Here is a 19,463-nt window from a genome sequence, read left to right as displayed (position 1 = left end):
TAGCGGGCAGGACGGGGGTATTGGGCCTAGCGGCGGGGAGGGGGGTCGGACCCCCCCCTCCCTCGCCTGGGTCCCCGTCCTCCGCTCCCCTCCAGCCTTACATACATCAGAACTAGCGCAACTCGTAAGAGGCAGTGGGCGGGGAGGACTCACCTCTTCCTCGCTCGATCCAGCGTGCGCTCCACTGAAGTCCCTTCCTGCAGCGCCGTCCATTTACAATACAGTGGGCGGCGTGCAGGAAGTGACGTCAGTGGAGCGCACGCTGGATCGAGGAAGAGGTGAGTCCTCCCCGCCCACTGCCTCTTACGACTTGCGCTAGTTCTGATGTATTTAAGGCTGGAGGGGAGCGGAGGACGGGGACCCAGGCGAGGGAGGGGGGGGGCAACCCCCCTCCCCACCGCTAGGCCCAATACCCCCGTCCTGCCCTCTACCCCTCCAGCTGGGCGGCCGGCTCCCCGCACCCTCCGACGGGCGGATGCCGCCCCTAGAAATTTGCCGCCTGAGGCAAAAGTTTCACCCCGCCTCATGAGCGGGCCGGCCCTGTATATTCAGGGTAACTATAATTTACTAAAAACATCCAACAAATATATCTATGCAGTGTAATAATAATAACAGGGGTATGGAGTCAGAAAATATAAGTGCAGAGGGTACATTATTATTTCCCTCCTCTCATCCAGGCCTGAGTACCAGCAGAAAGCGGAGGAGTGCTAGACTGTAATATAATATAACACAACAGGGATGGCTCAGTAGTTTTATATAATATAACAGAATAGTTCTCATGATGTAGTGTCAGACAATATCAAGTCTTGGTACTGTAGTGCACTATTATCTAAAAGTGGGGGGCTTCTAGTATATATAGTGCAATATAATAATATTGCAGGGGATTCCTAATGATATTGTGCAATATGCTATATAAGATAACAAAAACGTCTAGTGCAATATAATGTAACAGTGCTTGACCAAATCTAATAATTATACCATAATATAATAATAGCAGTACTGATCATAAAATAGGATATACAAGCAATGAAACAGTAATAAAAGGTTGTTCTGTTCCTGTCCTATAATAACATATATTAGCTGTCTCTGTCTGGAAGTTTAATATAATATAGATGAGGTATAATATAATATTTCTGTCTGAGGTGAGTCTGAACTGTTAAAAACCAATTACTGGGCAGGCTTTTCAGCGTAATACAGTACTGCTAACTGACCTGTAATAACAGTATTATATCTCTGAGCACCAGTTAGTGCTGTAATAGTAACTGTGCAGCCAGGCATAATGTAATATAGCATGTGTAATAACAGCATATCCTCGCTCTGTGCTGGAGGAGAAGTTGCCTGGGCAGAGTGACACCAGGTAACCCCCAGCCTCTTTCTCTCTCAGGGACACTTACCTGCTCCCGGGGGATGCATGGCAGGGAGGTCCTCCGGTGGGCCCTGTTGCAGGCTGGGGTCCCGGACATGTCAGCAGTGAGCACAGAGTGAGGGCTGAGCTGGCTTCAGTTGCTGCATTCCTCCTTCTTCTCCTATCGGCTTCCTGCTGCCGCTGCTGCTCTCTGACTGTGCCGAGAATAGCGGAGCTGCCCCAACACCAGGCTGCCCTGTGCCATCCTCCCCTCCAGCCGTCCTGCGTGCCCTGCCTGCTGCTGCTGATCCTGCTTCTGTGTGCGAACTGTGCTTCTCCTTCCACTGCTGCTGCTGCTGCCTTTCCTGCCTCCTCCCGCTGGGCTGCCTGAAAACTTCTATGCCCTCTCCCACATCTGTGTGTGTATAAATGTGTGCTGCCTGGAGAGACTCCACTCCCCCCTCCACCATACACACTGCTATCCCACTGAACAACCTCCTACACTCCCCTATACACACTGCAATCCTACTGCACAGCCTCATACACTCCACTGTACACACTGCAATCCCACTGCACAGCTTCCTACACTCCACTATACACACTGCAATCCCACTGCACAGCTTCCTACACTCCCCACTCCACTGTACACACTGCAATCCCACTGCACAGCTTCCTACACTCCACTGTACACACTGCAATCCCACTGCACAGCTCCCTACACTCCCCACTCCACTGTACACACTGCAATCCCACTGCACAGCCTCCTACACTCCCCTATACGCACTGCTATCCCACTGCACAGCCTCCTACACTCCCCTATAAACACTGCAATCCCACCGCACAGCTTCCTACACTCCCCACTCCACTGTACACACTCCAATCCCATTGCACATACTCCTACACTCCCCTATGCACTGCCATCCCACTGCACAGCTTCCTACACTCCCCACTCCACTGTACACACTGCAATCCCACTGCACATACTCATACACTCCCCTATGCACTGCAATCCCACTGCACAGCTTCCTACACTCCCCACTCCACTATACACACTGCAATCCAACTGCACAGCTTCCTACACTCCCCACTCCACTGTACACACTGCAATCCCACTGCACAGCTTCCTATGCTCCCCACTCCACTATACACACTGCAATCCCACTGCACATACTCCTACACTCCCCACTACACTGTACACACTGCAATCCCACTGCACAGCCTCCTACACTCCACTATACACACTACAATCCCACTGCACAGCTTCCTACACTCCCCACTCCACTGTGCACACTGCAATCCCACTGCACAGCTTCCTACACTCCCCACTCCACTATACACACTGCAATCCCACTGCACAGCTTCCTACACTCCCCACTCCACTATACACACTGCAATCCCACTGAACAGCTTCATACACTCCACTATACACACTGCAATCCCACTGCACATACTCCTACACTCCCCACTACACTGTACACACTGCAATCCAACTGCACAGCCTCCTACACTCCACTATACACACTGCAATCCCACTGCACAGCTTCCTACACTCCCCACTCCACTGTACACACTGTAATCCCACTGCACAGCTTCCTACACTCCACTATACACACTGCAATCCCACTGCACAGCTTCCTACACTCCCCACTCCACTGTACTGTACACACTGCAATCCCACTGCACAGCTTCCTACACTCCCCACTCCACTATGCACACTGCAATCCCACTGCACAGCCTCCTACACTCCCCTTTACACACTGCAATCCCACTGCACAGCTTCCTACACTCCACTATACACACTGCAATCCCACTGCACAGCTTCCTACACTCCCCACTCCACTGTACACACTGCAATCCCACTGCACAGCTTCCTACACTCCACTGTACACACTGCAATCCCACTGCACAGCTCCCTACACTCCCCACTCCACTGTACACACTGTAATCCCACTGCACAGCTTCCTACACTCCACTGTACACACTGCAATCCCACTGCACAGCTTCCTACACTCCCCACTCCACTGTACACACTGTAATCCCACTGCACAGCTTCCTACACTCCACTATACACACTGCAATCCCACTGCACAGCTTCCTACACTCCCCACTCCACTGTACTGTACACACTGCAATCCCACTGCACAGCTTCCTACACTCCCCACTCCACTATGCACACTGCAATCCCACTGCACAGCCTCCTACACTCCCCTTTACACACTGCAATCCCACTGCACAGCTTCCTACACTCCACTATACACACTGCAATCCCACTGCACAGCTTCCTACACTCCCCACTCCACTGTACACACTGCAATCCCACTGCACAGCTTCCTACACTCCACTGTACACACTGCAATCCCACTGCACAGCTCCCTACACTCCCCACTCCACTGTACACACTGCAATCCCACTGCACAGCCTCCTACACTCCCCTATACGCACTGCTATCCCACTGCACAGCCTCCTACACTCCCCTATAAACACTGCAATCCCACCGCACAGCTTCCTACACTCCCCACTCCACTGTACACACTCCAATCCCATTGCACATACTCCTACACTCCCCTATGCACTGCCATCCCACTGCACAGCTTCCTACACTCCCCACTCCACTATACACACTGCAATCCCACTGAACAGCTTCATACACTCCACTATACACACTGCAATCCCACTGCACATACTCCTACACTCCCCACTACACTGTACACACTGCAATCCAACTGCACAGCCTCCTACACTCCACTATACACACTGCAATCCCACTGCACAGCTTCCTACACTCCCCACTCCACTGTACACACTGTAATCCCACTGCACAGCTTCCTACACTCCACTATACACACTGCAATCCCACTGCACAGCTTCCTACACTCCCCACTCCACTGTACTGTACACACTGCAATCCCACTGCACAGCTTCCTACACTCCCCACTCCACTATGCACACTGCAATCCCACTGCACAGCCTCCTACACTCCCCTTTACACACTGCAATCCCACTGCACAGCTTCCTACACTCCACTATATGCACTGCAATCCCACTGCACAGCTTCCTACACTCCCCACTCCACTGTACACACTGCAATCCCACTGCACAGCTTCCCACACTCCCCACTCCACTATGCACACTGCAATCCCACTGCGCAGCCTCCTACACTCCCCTATACACACTGCAATCCCACTGCACAGCTTCCTACACTCCATTATACACACTGCAATCCCATTATACAGCCTCCTACACTCCCCACTACATTATACACACTGCAATCCCACTGCACAGCTTCCTACACTCCCCACTCTACTATACACACTGCAATCCCACTGCACAGCCTCCTACACTGCCCTATATACACTGCAATCCCACTGCACTGCTTCCTACACTCCACTGTACACACTGCAATCCCACTGCACAGCCTCCTACACTTCCCTATACACACTGCAACCCCACTGCACATCCTTCTACACTCCCCTATACACACTGTAATTCCACTGCACAGCCTCCTAAACTCCCCTATACACACTGCAATTCCACTGCACAGCCTCCTGCACTCCCCTATACACTGCAATCTCTCTGCACAGCTTCCTACACTCAACACTCCACTATACACACTGCTATCCCACTGCACAGCCTTCTACAATCCCCTATACACACTGCAATCCCACTGCACAGCCTCCTACACTCCCCCATACACTGCAATCCCTCTGCACAGCTTCCTACACTCCCCACTCTACTATACACACAGGCTATCCCACTGCACACAGAACAAAAGTTGGATAAGCGCTCAAAAAAGTCTCTATTAAAAAGTTCAAATATGATCAATGATTCCTGGCATCAAAAGGCATCACAGGGACATATCTCCCCCCCCCCCCCCCCCAACGTGGACAGACTCACCGGACTTTGCGGCCTGAAAGGGCCCGACAGCGCCTTAGGGGTATAGGCCACCCCTCAGCCTCTCTGGCAACCTCCGGATTGCTGCACTCTCCACTTCCAGCTTGCTTGGCCAATTTTAAGCGGATGCCACCTCCATGCAAAAACAGAAGCCGCACATAGCGTAAAAGTGCTAAAGGGAATAGTCCCAATCCCAATGCACAGCGTACTACACTGCAATCCCACTGCACAGCCTCCTACACTCCCCTATACACACTGCAATCCCACTGCACAGCTTCCTATACTCCACACCCCACTATCCCACTGCACAGCCTCCTACACTCCCAACTCCACTGTACACACTGATATCCCACTGCACAGCCTCCTACGCTCCCCACTGCACTATACACAATGCAATCCCAGTGCACAGCCTCCTACAGTCCCCTATACACACTGCAATCCCACTACACAGCTTCCTACACTCCCCACTCCACTATACACACTGCTATCCCACTGCACAGCCTCCTACACTCCCCTATACACACTGCAATCCCACTGCACAGCCTCCTACATGCCCCACTCCACTATACACACTGCAATCCCACTGTACAGCCTCCTATACCCCCTCCCCTCCACTATATACACTGCTATCCCACTGCACAGCCTCCTACACTCCCTTATACATTTCAATCCCACTGTACAGCCTCCTGCACTCCCCTATACACACTGCTATCCCACTGCACAGCCTCCTGCACTCCCTGTACACACTCCTATCCCACTGCACAACCTCCTACTCACCCCAATACACACTACTATCCCACTGCACAGTCTCCTGCACTCCCCCCTCCACTATACACACTTCTATCTCACTGCACAGTCTCCTACACTCCAGTATATGCACTGCAATCCCACTGCACAGCCACCTACACTACCCATTCCACTATACACACTGCTATCTTATTGCACAGCCTGCTACACTGCCCTATACACACTGCAATCCCACTGCACACCCTCCTACACTCCCTACTCCACTATACACACTGCAATCCCACTGCACAGCCTACTACGCTCCACTATGCATACTACTATCTCACTGCACAGCTTCCTACACTCCCAAGTTCCCAACTCCACTATACACACTGTAATCTAACTGCACGGCCTCCTACACTCCCCACTGCACTATGCCCACTGTAATCCCACTGCACAGCTGCCTACAGTCCCCACTCTATTATACACACTGCAATCCCACTGCACAACCTCCTACACTACCCACTCTACTATACACACTGCAATCCCATTGCACAGCCTCCTTCACCTCCCCTGCCTCATCCGCTATACACACTGCAATCCCACTGCACGGCCTCCTCCACTTCCTCCCCTTATCATTACTGAATACACATGCTGCAATCCCACTGCACACTTCTCCACTCCCCCTCCACTATACACACTGCAATCCCGCTGCACACTCTCACTGCACATCCTGCTACACTCCCCCAGTGCACTGTAACTACTTACTATGCACACTGCTAACCCACTACACAGCCATCTCCAGGCCCCCCTCCACCACTCACTGTACACACTGCAATCCCACTGCACAGCCTCCTCCCCCCCCCCCCCCTTTCCACTATTATCACTAACTACACATGCTGCACTCCCACTGCACTCGTCTTCACTCCACCATCACCACGCACTATACACTCCGCAATCTCCCTGCACAGCCTCCTCCACTATCACTACTCACTATACACACTGCAATCCCACTGTACTCTCCTCCAGTTCCCCCTTCCCTATCTCCACTTACTACACACACTGCATTTGCCAAGGGTTTGCCAGCAATTGTTGTTGCCTGGCGCGAGCCTGGCGATGGTAAATAGTGGGAGATGCTGCTTAACAAACGTGAATTTTATGTTGAAATACTTTCTTTCCAGAACTTTCCAGAACTCTGCAGGCTCATATAAATTTCACAATAAAATGTGATGATTTTTAAGGTGTAATTATGCTGTTATAAAGTGGTTAAACTGTGTCCTGTCATTTTCTGTGTTCTGTCATTGTCTGCACACATTTTTATAGCAGTGTGCATCAGAACTCAGAACTTCCTTTTTTGCTCTAAAATATAAGCAACAGCATAATAAAAATAATAATAATAAAAAAATCTTTGTTACAGCTGAAATACAAATCCTGCAATACATCTGCAGGGTGTCTATTTCCTGCTTTCATGGAGGCAGACATAGGGTTAACATCCTGTGGTTACAAATTAGCTGCTCTGCCGAGGCAGCCAGCTGACACAGGTGAGAAATCAAATTACACTTGTGACAAGTCACAGGTGAGGGGGAATTAGGCTAAACTCTCTAAATACATACAGGGTGCATTTCCCTATGTTTTCCATATGTCCAGGTCCACTTTAAATGGAACCTAAACTGAGGTTAAATCTATAGCCCTTTACTTACCTGGGACGTTTTTCAGCCCCCTGAAGTCCACGAGGTCCCTCGATTTCCTCCGAGTCTCCTCCGTTCTCCTGCTGGTGGCTCCGGTACCTGTATGACCCAAATGCATGTCGTGGTGGTGCATGCGTGGCTATGTCTGAGCACCCCTCCCAATCACACTCCCATAACGGTAACGTGATTGAGATGGGTGCATGGGCGGAGCCGGCCATGCACAGCTGCCATAACAGGCATTTGGGTCATTCAAGCAACAGAGCCACTAATGGGAGAACGAAGGAGACTCAGAGGACCTCTCGTACTATCAGGGGCGTATCTGGGTAAAACAGCGCCTATTGTAAACACTAAGACTGTGCCCCCCCAAGCTTAGCCACACCCCCACCACACAAAAATTAGGCCCATTTCCTCCCCCCCCCCTCCCCCCTCCGTACAGGTAGCCCCCTCTACTTCTCCCCGTGCTGCGCGATGCTAAAATGTATTTATTGAGCCACCGCTCAATACAGTTTCCCCCCTCTCCGCCATGCTGCACATCGCTAAAACAATGACCTGAAACTAGCGGCGACCAGGAGACAGGACAGGAGATCGGCGCATAGTAGCCGCGTAATGAACTTCAAATGCAGAAGTGACAGATGGTGTCACTTCCTGCTACTATGCGCCGATCTCCTGTCTTGTCTCCTGGTTGCCGCTAATCTCAGGTCTATTCGTATTTTAGCGGCGGCAGCATGGGGGAGAAGGAGGGGAGAGGTGGAACTGTATTGAGCAGTGGCTCAATACATGCATTTTTGCAGCACGGCGAGAAGGAGGGGGCAACTGTTTTGAGCGGCGGCTCAATAAATACATTTTAGCAGCGCACATCACAGGGAGAAGGGAGGTGCAGACATGGTGTTGTGGCGCCCATGGCACTAGCCATACCTGCACCCCATAGATACGCCACTGCGTACTATAGGGGGCTGGAAGAAGCCCCAGGTGACTAAAAGGCTATAAATTTGATCCCAATTCAGATTCCCTTTAAAATGTATTTGTAAAAAGTAATTTTCTTTTTTAAGAAAACCCGAGACGGATTGCGACCTAGAAAGTAGATACTTACCAAAGAAGAAGGAATCCTCTGGTTCCTACAGAGACTTCCTGTTTCCTTCTCCAGACTCATTTGAAGTTTGCGTCCGTACTCCCGGCTTTGCACAAACACAACTGCACTGCATCCGTGCGAGTACGACCAGGCCACGCAGTAGCACTGAGCTGCTCGTGGTCGAACGGCTCCTTCTTACTGCACCGGCCTGGCCGTACTCACTCAGGAGCATAATGATGATGCACACGTACATGGGGGGGGGGGGGGTGCGGCTATGACAACATATCCGAAGAGCTCTGGTCAGATATGTTCCAGGAGTCCATGCACAATTGGCGTACCTAGGGAATTTGACAACGCAAAAACATTTTTTTTTTGATGGGAGGGTTGATGGGCTGGGGCGTCAAGCGTGTCTCTGCAAATTTTGGGGGACTTGGGGGGAAAAGTCATCAGGATGTGGACCGAGTTAACCGTTATGAAACTCTGTACTCTATACAGCTCTGCAGAAGATGTCAGTGCTATATAAATACAGAATAATAATAATATGGTAGGACATTAGACTATGACTATGGTACGATTAGATTGTGAGCTCCTCTGTGGACAGTCAGAAAAGGGGGACATACGAAAGAGGGGGATGCATAGGAAAAAGGGGAGGGATAAAGAGGTAGAGGCACAAGACAGAGAGCCTGGTGGGAGAGGAGAAATGGAAGGAATACCTCTCACCAGGACTGCAGACATCACCAGTGCTATTTGGCAGGGACATGCTGTTAAAAGAAGCCACTAAAATCTGAAAAGAGGAAAAGGTCATGGGGAAGACAAAAGAGTAGGTGGGGAGCTTGGAAAATAGGTAAGATTACCTGCAATCAAGCTAATCTAAATTGCATGGCGTTTGCTTCTCTGCTCACTACAGAAGTCGGCTGTCAGCACCTGTATTACTGGCTTCTGCAACAGCAGACTGCCCTGCATTATTGATTAATTACTCTGATCAGGATAAATAATCAATAGTCCAGGGCACTCTGATATTACAGCAGCCAGTGCACATGCTCTCCCTGCTAATTTCCAGCTGCAGCACAGCAATCATTCTCTCTACTCACCCTGCTGCTATGCACCTTCACTCACCACAGGCTGTGTGTAGAGAGCAAGGAAACACATTGCCCATGGGACAGGAAGGGGGAGTGGTGCTAGATCTAGTGCAGGAAGTAGTACAGTTCCCTGCACTGCCTGCTGCTATTTTCCCTTCCCAAATGTTGCCCAAACTGAAAAAAGGGTCCCAGGTGGAAGAACACAGTGACTGAGCACCACAGTGGCACCCCTAGACATGGCTACATCCAGTGCTGTGAGCACCTGCAATTTACACGCGCCTGCACAGGATGGTATTGCGGACGGGAACGCGAAGAAGAAGATCCGTGGCCAGGCCTGCGCAGGCGCAGTAAGCCTGTCAGAGAAAAGGAAACTAGCTGGCAGCGGGGACAGGAGGATCCGTGAGTGACTGCGAGGGCACAGAATGGCGAAAGGGGGCAGGTAGAAGCCACAGGTGAGTGAGTAAAATGAATTTTTTATCCCTAGCTTAAGTATCCCTTTAAAGTGGGATTAAACTCCCCCCCCCCCCCCCCCCCCCCCCATTAAAATGTCAAAAACTATTATTGGGTACATAAAAGTTATTTTTAAAGGGAACCTGAGATGGGTTAATATAAAGAAAATATACATATCTGGGGCTTCCTCCAGCCCCCTCCGGCCTGATCGCTCCCACGCAGTTCTCTTCTGCCCCTCTATTTGCCCGCAATTGACCCCAGAAAGTCCTCCGGTCTGGGGCCAACTGCGCATGCGTGGCCCGCCACCCGCATGCTCCCGCAGTGTTCTCGTCGCCGGGAGTGTTCTGTGCCTGCACAGGTGCAGAATGCTCCTGGCAACAGGAGCGCACCTGGCCAGACTGCACTTGCGCCAACTGGCCCCCACTGGAGAATTTTCCAAGGGCAGTTGCGGGCGAACGGAGAGGCAGAAGAAGATGGCGTAGGAGCGATCAGGCCGGAGGGGGCTTGAGAAAGCTCCAAGTATGTATATTTTCTTTACAATCACCCATCTCAGGTTCCCTTTAAATAGTTTACCAGCTTTAAATAAGTCTCATTTTGATCCTGTGAGCAGTATAACTAGTACTGCTCTCATAATCGCCTTTAGGGATCATTACCGGCAGGGGCGTCGCTAGCCCTGTTTTAGGGGGGCACGTGCCCCCAATCTTTCCTGGGGTGCCACGGATCTCCGCCCGGCCGCCCCCTCTGTCAAGACTCAGCGGCTCCCTCCAGCCGCCGCGTCACTGACAGTCTCAGACCTCAGGATCAGGCGGCGAGCCGTCGACCAATCGTGCGGGCGCTAGGACCCAGCGCCCGCACTGATATGCGGAAGTGACATCACTTCCGCATATCGAGCGGGTGCGTCCAGCGCCCGCTCGTACATCTGGTCGGGTCGCCGCTGATCCTGAGGTCTGCTGAGAGGTAGGGGGGGGAGCGGCGGCAGCTAGAGGGGGGGGCCTCCCTGTCACTCACTCACTCACTCACTAAAGGGGCTCCCTGGCACGCACTTACTCCCTAAAGGGGCTCCCTGTCACTCACTGCCTAAAGGGGCTCCCTGTCACTCACTCACTCCCTAAAGGGGCTCCCTGTCACTCACTCACTCCCTAAAGGGGCTCCCTGTCACTCACTCACTCCCTAAAGGGGCTACCTGTCACTCACTCACTCCCTAAAGGGGCTCCCTGTCACTCACTCACTCCCTAAAGGGGCTCCCCTGGCACTCACTCACTTCCTAAAGGGGCTCCCTGGCACGCACTCACTCCCTAAAGGGGCTCCCTGGCACGCACTCACTCCCTAAAGGGGCTCCCTGGCACTCACTCACTCCCTAAAGGGGCTCCCTGTCACTCACTCACTCCCTAAAGGGGCTCCCTGGCACGCACCCACTCCCTAAAGGGGCTCCCTGGCACGCACTCACTCCCTAAAGGGGCTCCCTGTCACTCACTCACTCCCTAAAGGAGCTCCCTGTCACTCACTCACTCCCTAAAGGGGCTCCCTGTCACTCACTCACTCACTCCCTAAAGGGGCTCCCTGTCACTCACTCCCTAAAGGGGCTCCCTGGCACGCACTCACTCCCTAAAGGGGCTCCCTGTCACTCACTCACTCCCTAAAGGGGCTCCCTGGCACGCACCCACTCCCTAAAGGGGCTCCCTGGCACGCACCCACTCCCTAAAGGGGCTCCCTGGCACGCACCCACTCCCTAAAGGGGCTCCCTGGCACACACCCACTCCCTAAAGGGGCTCCCTGGCACGCACTCACTCCCTAAAGGGGCTCCCTGTCACTCACTCACTCCCTAAAGGGGCTCCCTGTCACTCACTCCCTAAAGGGGCTCCCTGTCACTCACTCACTCCCTAAAGGGGCTCCCTGTCACTCACTCCCTAAAGGGGCTCCCTGGCACGCACTCACTCCCTAAAGGGGCTCCCTGGCACGCACTCACTCCCTAAAGGGGCTCCCTGGCACGCACTCACTCACTAAAGGGGCTCCCTGGCACTCACTCAATTCCTAAAGGGCCTCCCTGTCACTCACTCACTCCCTAAAGGGGCTCCCTGTCACTCACTCACTCCCTAAAGGGGCTCCCTGTCACTCACTCACTGCCTAAAGGGCCTCCCTGTCACTCACTCACTCCCTAAAGGGCCTCCCTGTCACTCACTCACTCCCTAAAGGGGCTCCCTGTCACTCACTCACTCCCTAAAGGGGCTCCCTGTCACTCACTCACTGCCTAAAGAGGCTCCCTGTCACTCACTCACTCCCTAAAGGGGCTCCCTGTCACTCACTCACTCCCTAAAGGGGCTCCCTGGCACTCACTCACTCCCTAAAGGGCCTCCCTGTCACTCACTCACTCCCTAAAGGGCCTCCCTGTCACTCACTCACTCCCTAAAGGGCCTCCCTGTCACTCACTCACTCCCTAAAGGGGCTCCCTGTCACTCACTCACTCCCTAAAGGGGCTCCCTGTCACTCACTCACTGCCTAAAGGGGCTTCCTGTCACTCACTCACTGCCTAAAGGGGCTTCCTGTCACTCACTCACTGCCTAAAGGGGCTCCCTGGCACTCACTCACTGCCTAAAGGGGCTTCCTGTCACTCACTCACTGCCTAAAGGGGCTCCCTGGCACTCACTCACTACCTAAAGGTGCTCCCTGTCACTCACTATCGGGGTCCCTGTCACTCACTACCTAACTGGAGGCGCCTGTCACTCACTAGCTAACCTGGGGGTCCCTGTCACTCACTACCTAACTTGGGGGGGCTACCATATTAAGGGGGCATTCTGCCTATTTATGTGAAATGCTGTCTATTTATGTGCCTCATGACTGCTGAATGTGTCTTGTTGGGAGCCTTATGATTTGTTGGGGGCCTCATGATTGCTGAATTTGTCTTGTTGGGGGCCTCATGATTTGTTGGGGGCCTCATGATTGCTGAATTTGTCTTGTTGGGGGCCTCATGATTGCTGAATTTGTCTTGTTGGGGGCCTCATGATTTGTTGGAGGCCTCATGATTGCTGAATTTGTCTTGTTGGGGGCCTCCTGATTTGTTGGGGGCCTCATGATTGCTGAATATGTCTTGTTGGGGGTCACATGATTGCTAACTGCGAGACTATGGGAAAAGCTGAATCCTTATCATATGAGACAATAGCATTAAACCTACTTTTTTAGCGTTTTAAAACAGAAAATAAAACTGGGAGGTTCTAAAAAATTGAATACATTTTTCAGGAGTAGGATGGATGAAATTGTTTATCTTCACAGTTTATTTTCAACTTGGATTTTCCATAATGTTCATGTATGAGTTAAAACGTTTGTACAGTATTTAGTTTAAATTGCTGTTGCCACTTTGCGATAGATACCGGTAAGTGACTTTTGGGTTGCAGTTTGGGCACTCGGCCTCCAAAAGGTTCGCCACCACTGTCCTAATCTGATGTCCCACCATTGCTAGGTTCATGTAAATTTGTCTCCACCCGTTACCACACCTATATTCTGGTCCATGGCCCACCCATTTTTTGGTGCGGCGCGATAAGCACGCCGCACAACGTGATCGTCATATTTTTGGCACGCTAGCTGCAGTGTGCTAAATTCTGCTGCCTACAGTATGTACAGTATACGCTGTTCTCTAGTGCTTGCACTGTGTGCTGATTTACCTCCAGTGTGTACAGTGTAAGGTGTTACTCTGTGCCTTTATTGATTGTAAACCAGCTGTATTGTATGCTGATCCCTGCTACTTTCAGTATGTACAGTATTAGCTGTAAAGCCTGGTACACACATACAATTTTGATTAGCCAATTTTAGCTCTGTTCATAAAATTCATTGTCTGTTGGCCCACTTACTGCACGGGGGTGGGAAATTGGGGGTCAGTGATTGACCAATCAAAATTGTATGTGCGTATACATCTTTGATCTATGCCTATACTGATTGTAAATGATTGAAATAAAGGACAGGGGGCTCCGTCCAATATTTCGATGGGCAGGCCCGTTATCCGTAGCTTACACCGCTGCTAAGTTCATGTACATTTGGCCCCACCCATGGCCACGCCCACTCACCGCATGGCCACGCCCATTTTTTTGCCGCCTGGTGCCAACAGGTGCCACTGATCTCCAAGGACCCTAGAAACGCCCCTGATTACCGGGCAGGAGAAGCGCTCTGCCTCTTTATCCGCCACTCACTGTGCCTGTCCCGCCTCCTCTGCTAAATAGATGCATCGCCATGGCAAGTGATGTCTCTGGATCGCAATGGCAAGTGAGGTATGTGCAAGGATCCTCAGCTCCTTCCAGTGACCAGAATAGCAGGTATCATACTTAGTTGCTGTCATTTTTATACCTTTAAAGGTGGCCGGATGTGTAGAGTTGTTGCATCAATATCTGTCCAATTCGATGATTTATTCTGGATAGGTTGATTTTTAGGCCAAATTGGTCAATCATGCAGGATGGACAACTGTGCTCAACCAGTGGGATGGGAGAGCAATTTTGTGCCAAGCAATAAAGCTGGTCCCACCTGTCCATGGCACATTTCCCATGCTTTCTCTCCCCGCCGGTGATCAAACGAATTAATCTACACCGTCGAGCTAACCTACTTCCCATAGCCTTTACTATCCCCTTCCCTAACCCTCCTGCTATGCGTTTGTCACTGGATGTAGGAAGAATCGATGGGTAGGTTATTTCGTTGGCGCACTGACTCCTTCCTGAGTCTTGGGGAGCCTATGTGATGTAATTAATGCTAGAGGTCAAATGCTAGAGGCCTCTAGTGGTCATGTAAGGTACTTGCCATGATGCCTCTAGTGTTTGCCCTCTATAGCATTTGTTACGTCACACAAGCATCCTGGTACTCAGGAGTGAAGAGACAGGAAGGAGCATCCGGCGGGGAAAGACACGAGAACCGTGACACAGACAGGTGAGAGCAAGCTGCCCCTGCACTCTGCACAGCCCAGCAGGGGGAGTCCTGGAGATCTGGGGGCCTGGCAGGCAGTGCACACACACAGTGTCAGTAGACTTCATGCTGAGTTCTATTGAAAATCTGTGTATAGTGTGTGGAGGGATTCAAGCAGATCCCTCTCTGATCAGATAATGATTTGAGTGGGATCTATCAGATTCCCACATTGACCAGTGTATGGCCAGTGCCACCTTAATGCTGGGAATACACGATGCGTTTCTGCCGCTCAATTCTCCTTTCGAATGCTTTTGCCGCTCGATTCTGCAGTCGATTCTCCTATCTTCCGCTCGTTTTTCTTATCTTTTTCTATTCACTTCTAAATCGAGCAGCGAAACGATCGTGAGATCGGGCATGTCGGAAATGATCAATCGAGCCATCTATCTGCGGCAGAAACAAACCATCTATTCCCAGCATAAGATTCTTTATTTTTGTGTAATTTATGCTAATGATTATCCATTCCCTCACTTAAATAGAGTCTGAAACCTGATTAAAAATGGCATTTTAGCTTATATTCAGCAGGGGCATGTGTGCCCCTGCTAAAACACCGCTATCCCGCGGCAAAACGAGGGATCTTTACCTCCCAAATCCCCCCTGCTACCTCTGGGGAGCGCTTCTGTGTGAGGCGGGCTATTATTGAAAAAAATTATAATTTATAACAACAAACCAAAATATTACTTTTACTTGATTTTTTTATGGGGTACGCCTAATAAATTATTTAAAGGACAACTGAAGTGGGAAGAATATGGAGGCTGCCATATTTATTTCCTTTTATACAATACCAGTTGCCTGGCATGCCTGTTGATCTATTTGGCTGCAGTAGTGTCTGAATCACACACCTTAAACAAGTATGCAGCTAATTTTGTCAGATCTGACAATAAGCTGACCTGCTCAGAAACAGCTAATCTGCTGCATGCTTGTTCAGGGTCTATGACTAAATCTATTAGAGGCAGAGGATTAGCTTAAAAGAAAATAAATATGGCAGCTGCCATATCACTTTCGCCACAGTTATTATTATTTAGTATTTATACAGCGCCAACATCTTACGCAGCGCTGTACAGAGAATATAGTCTTGTCACTAACTATCCCTCGGAGGAGCTCACAATCTGATATCTACCATAGTTGCATGTCTATGTATGTATCATGTAGTGTATTTATTGTAGTCTAGGGCCAATTTTTAGGGGGAAGCCAATTAACTTATCTGTATGTTTTTGGGATGTGGGAGGAAACCGGAGTGCCCGGAGTAAACCCACACAGACACGGGGGAACATACAAACTCCTTGCAGATATTGACCTGGCTGGGATACAAACCGAGGACCCATCATTGAAGGCGAGAGCGCTAACCACTAGGCCACCATGCTGCCCAGTTGTCCTTTAAGTCTGAAATTATATCACCCACTGATGGTGCTGATGAGCAAAGAGAGTCACTTCAGCGAGAGGACGGCGCCGCATAGTGCCTGATGTTGGCGCTGCTGTAGCTGCAATACTATAGTCCGCGCCCATGTAGCTGTAATTCAGGTGCTGGTAATAGCCAGATCCTGAATCACCCGTGTATTTGTGTGTATGTGTGTATGTATTTATGTGCCGCAATCACTCGAAAATGCCTTGACCTATTTGAATGAAACTAGGTATACAGATGCCTTACTACCTGGGATGATATGTTCTGGGGGTCTCATGTCCCCCCTGCACATCTGGGCGGAGCTACAAACAGCCAAACAGATTCCACCCACTCATGTCAATGGAAAAAATGTAAAAGGCTGTATAGGCAAATGCAGGGGGGATTACAGCTTCCCAGAATCCCCCCTCAGACCAGGGCGGTGCAGTGTCTAGGGACAGGAACAAGTTGAGACACCAGAATATCTACAGATATCCTGCGGCTCACAGCACCGCCCCCTTTCTTTCCCTGCTAGGCTGCTACAGTTGACTTTGGATGGAGCAGCAGCGTGTGTACAGAGCATGAAGCAGCAGTGTGTGTACAGAGCATGGAGCAGCAGTGTGTGTACAGAACATGGAGCAGCAACATGTGTACAGAGCATGGAGCAGCAGCGTGTGTAAAGAGCATGGAGCAGCAGTGTGTGTACAGAGCATGGAGCAGCAGCGTGTGTACACAGCATGGAGCAGCAGTGTGTGTACACAGCATGGAGCAGCAGTGTGTGTACAGAGCATGGAGCAGCAGTGTGTGTACAGAGCATGGAGCAGCAGCGTGTGTACAGAGCATGGAGCAGCAGCGTGTGTACAGAGAATGGAGCAGCAGCGTGTGTACAGAACATGGAGCAGCAGTGTGTGTACAGAGCATGGAGCAGCAGCATGTGTACAGAGCATGGTGCAGCAGTGTGTGTACAGAGCATGGAGCAGCAGTGTGTGTACAGGGAATATTAAAATTGCTGCCATTCTTGCACTGTTAATGGCACAAACCTCAAACCTGATACAGTAGGTCATTGGGTGACTGGAGTTCATTTTAAGAAAGGGGGCAGAGCCACAAACAGCCAAAAAGATTTGTTTAATTTCAGTGGGAATATGCAAATTATTTATACCAAGGACCCAGGGGCGTACCTACAAATCCCCGGGCCGCCCTGCAAAAAAAAAAATCCGCCCCCCCCCCCCACACACACACTCAGGGGCAGGAGGGGTCGCAGCATAAGAGGAGAGTGTGGCAGATCGGTGGGGAGGGGGGAAATTCCCCCCCCCCTCCCTCACCTCGGGCTCTCCTCTCAGCGCTCCCCCTCCTGCAAACATTGGTGGCAGCGGGCAGGCAGCAGCAGCGGCGGTGACGGCAGGATGAATACATTACCTCCTTCTCGCTGGAGGACTTCCGTTCTCAAAGAGCCTCTTGCAACTTCCTGCATAAACACGGAAGTCCTCCAGCGAGAAGGAGGTAATGTATTCATCCTGCCGCCACCGCCGCTACTGCCTGCTGCCACCAATGTTTGCAGGAGAGGGAGCGCTGAGAGGAGAGCCCGAGGTGAGGGAGGGGGGGAATTTCCCCCCTCCCCACCGATCTGCCACACTCTCCTCTTATGCTGCGACCCCTCCTGCCCCCCAAAAGTCCCTGAGCGGGGCCCTAGGGGGCCCCCCCACGACGGCAGGGGTCGCATCCCCTATTGGTACGCCAGTGCAAGGACCCCAAAGATCATAACCTTGGTAATTGAGTGACTGTATGCCAAGGTTAGAAAAAGTAGGCGGTGCCAACAACTACATTTTTTGCATGGGAAAATATAAACTGCAACCATTCTTACACTGTTAATGGCAGGGTTCCCAAACTTGACACAATTAGCCACTGGGTGACTGGGAAGAATATACAGAAATTTGGGTGGAGCTTACAACAGCTAATCAAAATTCACCTCTTGATTTTCAAGGGGAATATTTACATTGCTACCATTCTTACACTGTTAATGGCAGAGGCCTCAAACCTGATACAGTCATTCATTGGGTGACTGGGGTCCAAACTCACTAAAGAGGGTAGAGCCACAAGCAGCCAATTACATTTGTTAGATTGATTTCAGCCTGTTATTGGCAGGGTTCTCAAACTGGACACAGCTGGTGACTGGATGACTGGGATTAATATTCAGGAAAGTGGGTGGAGCCTACAACAGACAATCAAAATTCACCTAATGATTTTCAAGGGGAATATTTACATTGCTGCCATTCTTACACTGTTAACGGTAGAGGCCTCAAACGTGGTACAGTCAGTCACTGGGAGACTGGGGTTTAAATTCTGAAAAGGGGGCGGGTCACAAACAGCCAGGAATACTTCCCTTATGCTGGATACACACCATGAGTTTCCGCGTTCGATGCGTCCGTCGATACGCGTCGATTCAATTATTTCCGACATGTCCGATTCAAGCTTCGATGGATCGTTAGGTCGATTTGCCATACTTTACATGGTAATCGACATAAAAATCATCGAAATTCGTTGGCTTACAATTGGCTCTTTCAACCCTCCCATCAGATTTCATGGGATGGGCCACTTAACCTTTAAGGGGATAAAATCCCCTGTGCTGACCAATCGAAGTGACTTCAATCGGTCAAGGGTTTAAAATATAATTGTGATCAGTTATGCTTGGGCATCAAGGTCATTGAGGACCTGTCAGAACGGATCTTTAACCACTTTGCATCCAGACCTTGTTTCCCACTTATGGACCAGAGCAGTTTTGACAGTTTAGCTATGTCCTTATTTAATCAGAAACAACTTATGATACGGAAATAAAATATACATTGTTTTTATTGTTTTTTTTTAAGACAAACTAGGCTTTCATTGTATGCCATTTTTCCCTCGA

The 19,463-nt window shown here is 50.7% G+C and overlaps 1 protein-coding gene across 6 annotated transcripts in view; it reads right to left on the bottom strand.

Annotated features, from left to right (window-relative positions):
• The window catches only part of PDE3A (phosphodiesterase 3A), a 454,279-nt gene that overhangs the window by 422,281 nt on the left and 12,535 nt on the right, over positions 1 to 19,463 (bottom strand). The window contains exon 1 of one of the 6 annotated variants that reach the window (XM_068278001.1): positions 1,395 to 1,832. The exons of 1 other annotated variant lie outside the window; for it this stretch is intronic. In XM_068278001.1, the coding sequence (XP_068134102.1) occupies positions 1,395 to 1,463 (69 nt within the window). In that variant the 5' untranslated portion in view covers positions 1,464 to 1,832. Of the gene's footprint in view, positions 1 to 1,394; positions 1,833 to 19,463 lie in introns of those variants that run through there. 4 more of the 6 variants (XM_068278002.1, XM_068278003.1, XM_068278005.1 and 1 more) reach the window with 4 other exon arrangements.

Source organism: Hyperolius riggenbachi, chromosome 3 (assembly GCF_040937935.1).
Source record: "Hyperolius riggenbachi isolate aHypRig1 chromosome 3, aHypRig1.pri, whole genome shotgun sequence".
Classification (NCBI taxonomy): Eukaryota; Metazoa; Chordata; class Amphibia; order Anura; family Hyperoliidae; genus Hyperolius; species Hyperolius riggenbachi.
Note: the sequence above shows the minus strand (reverse complement) of the source record. Positions and strands in the feature narration are given on the sequence as shown.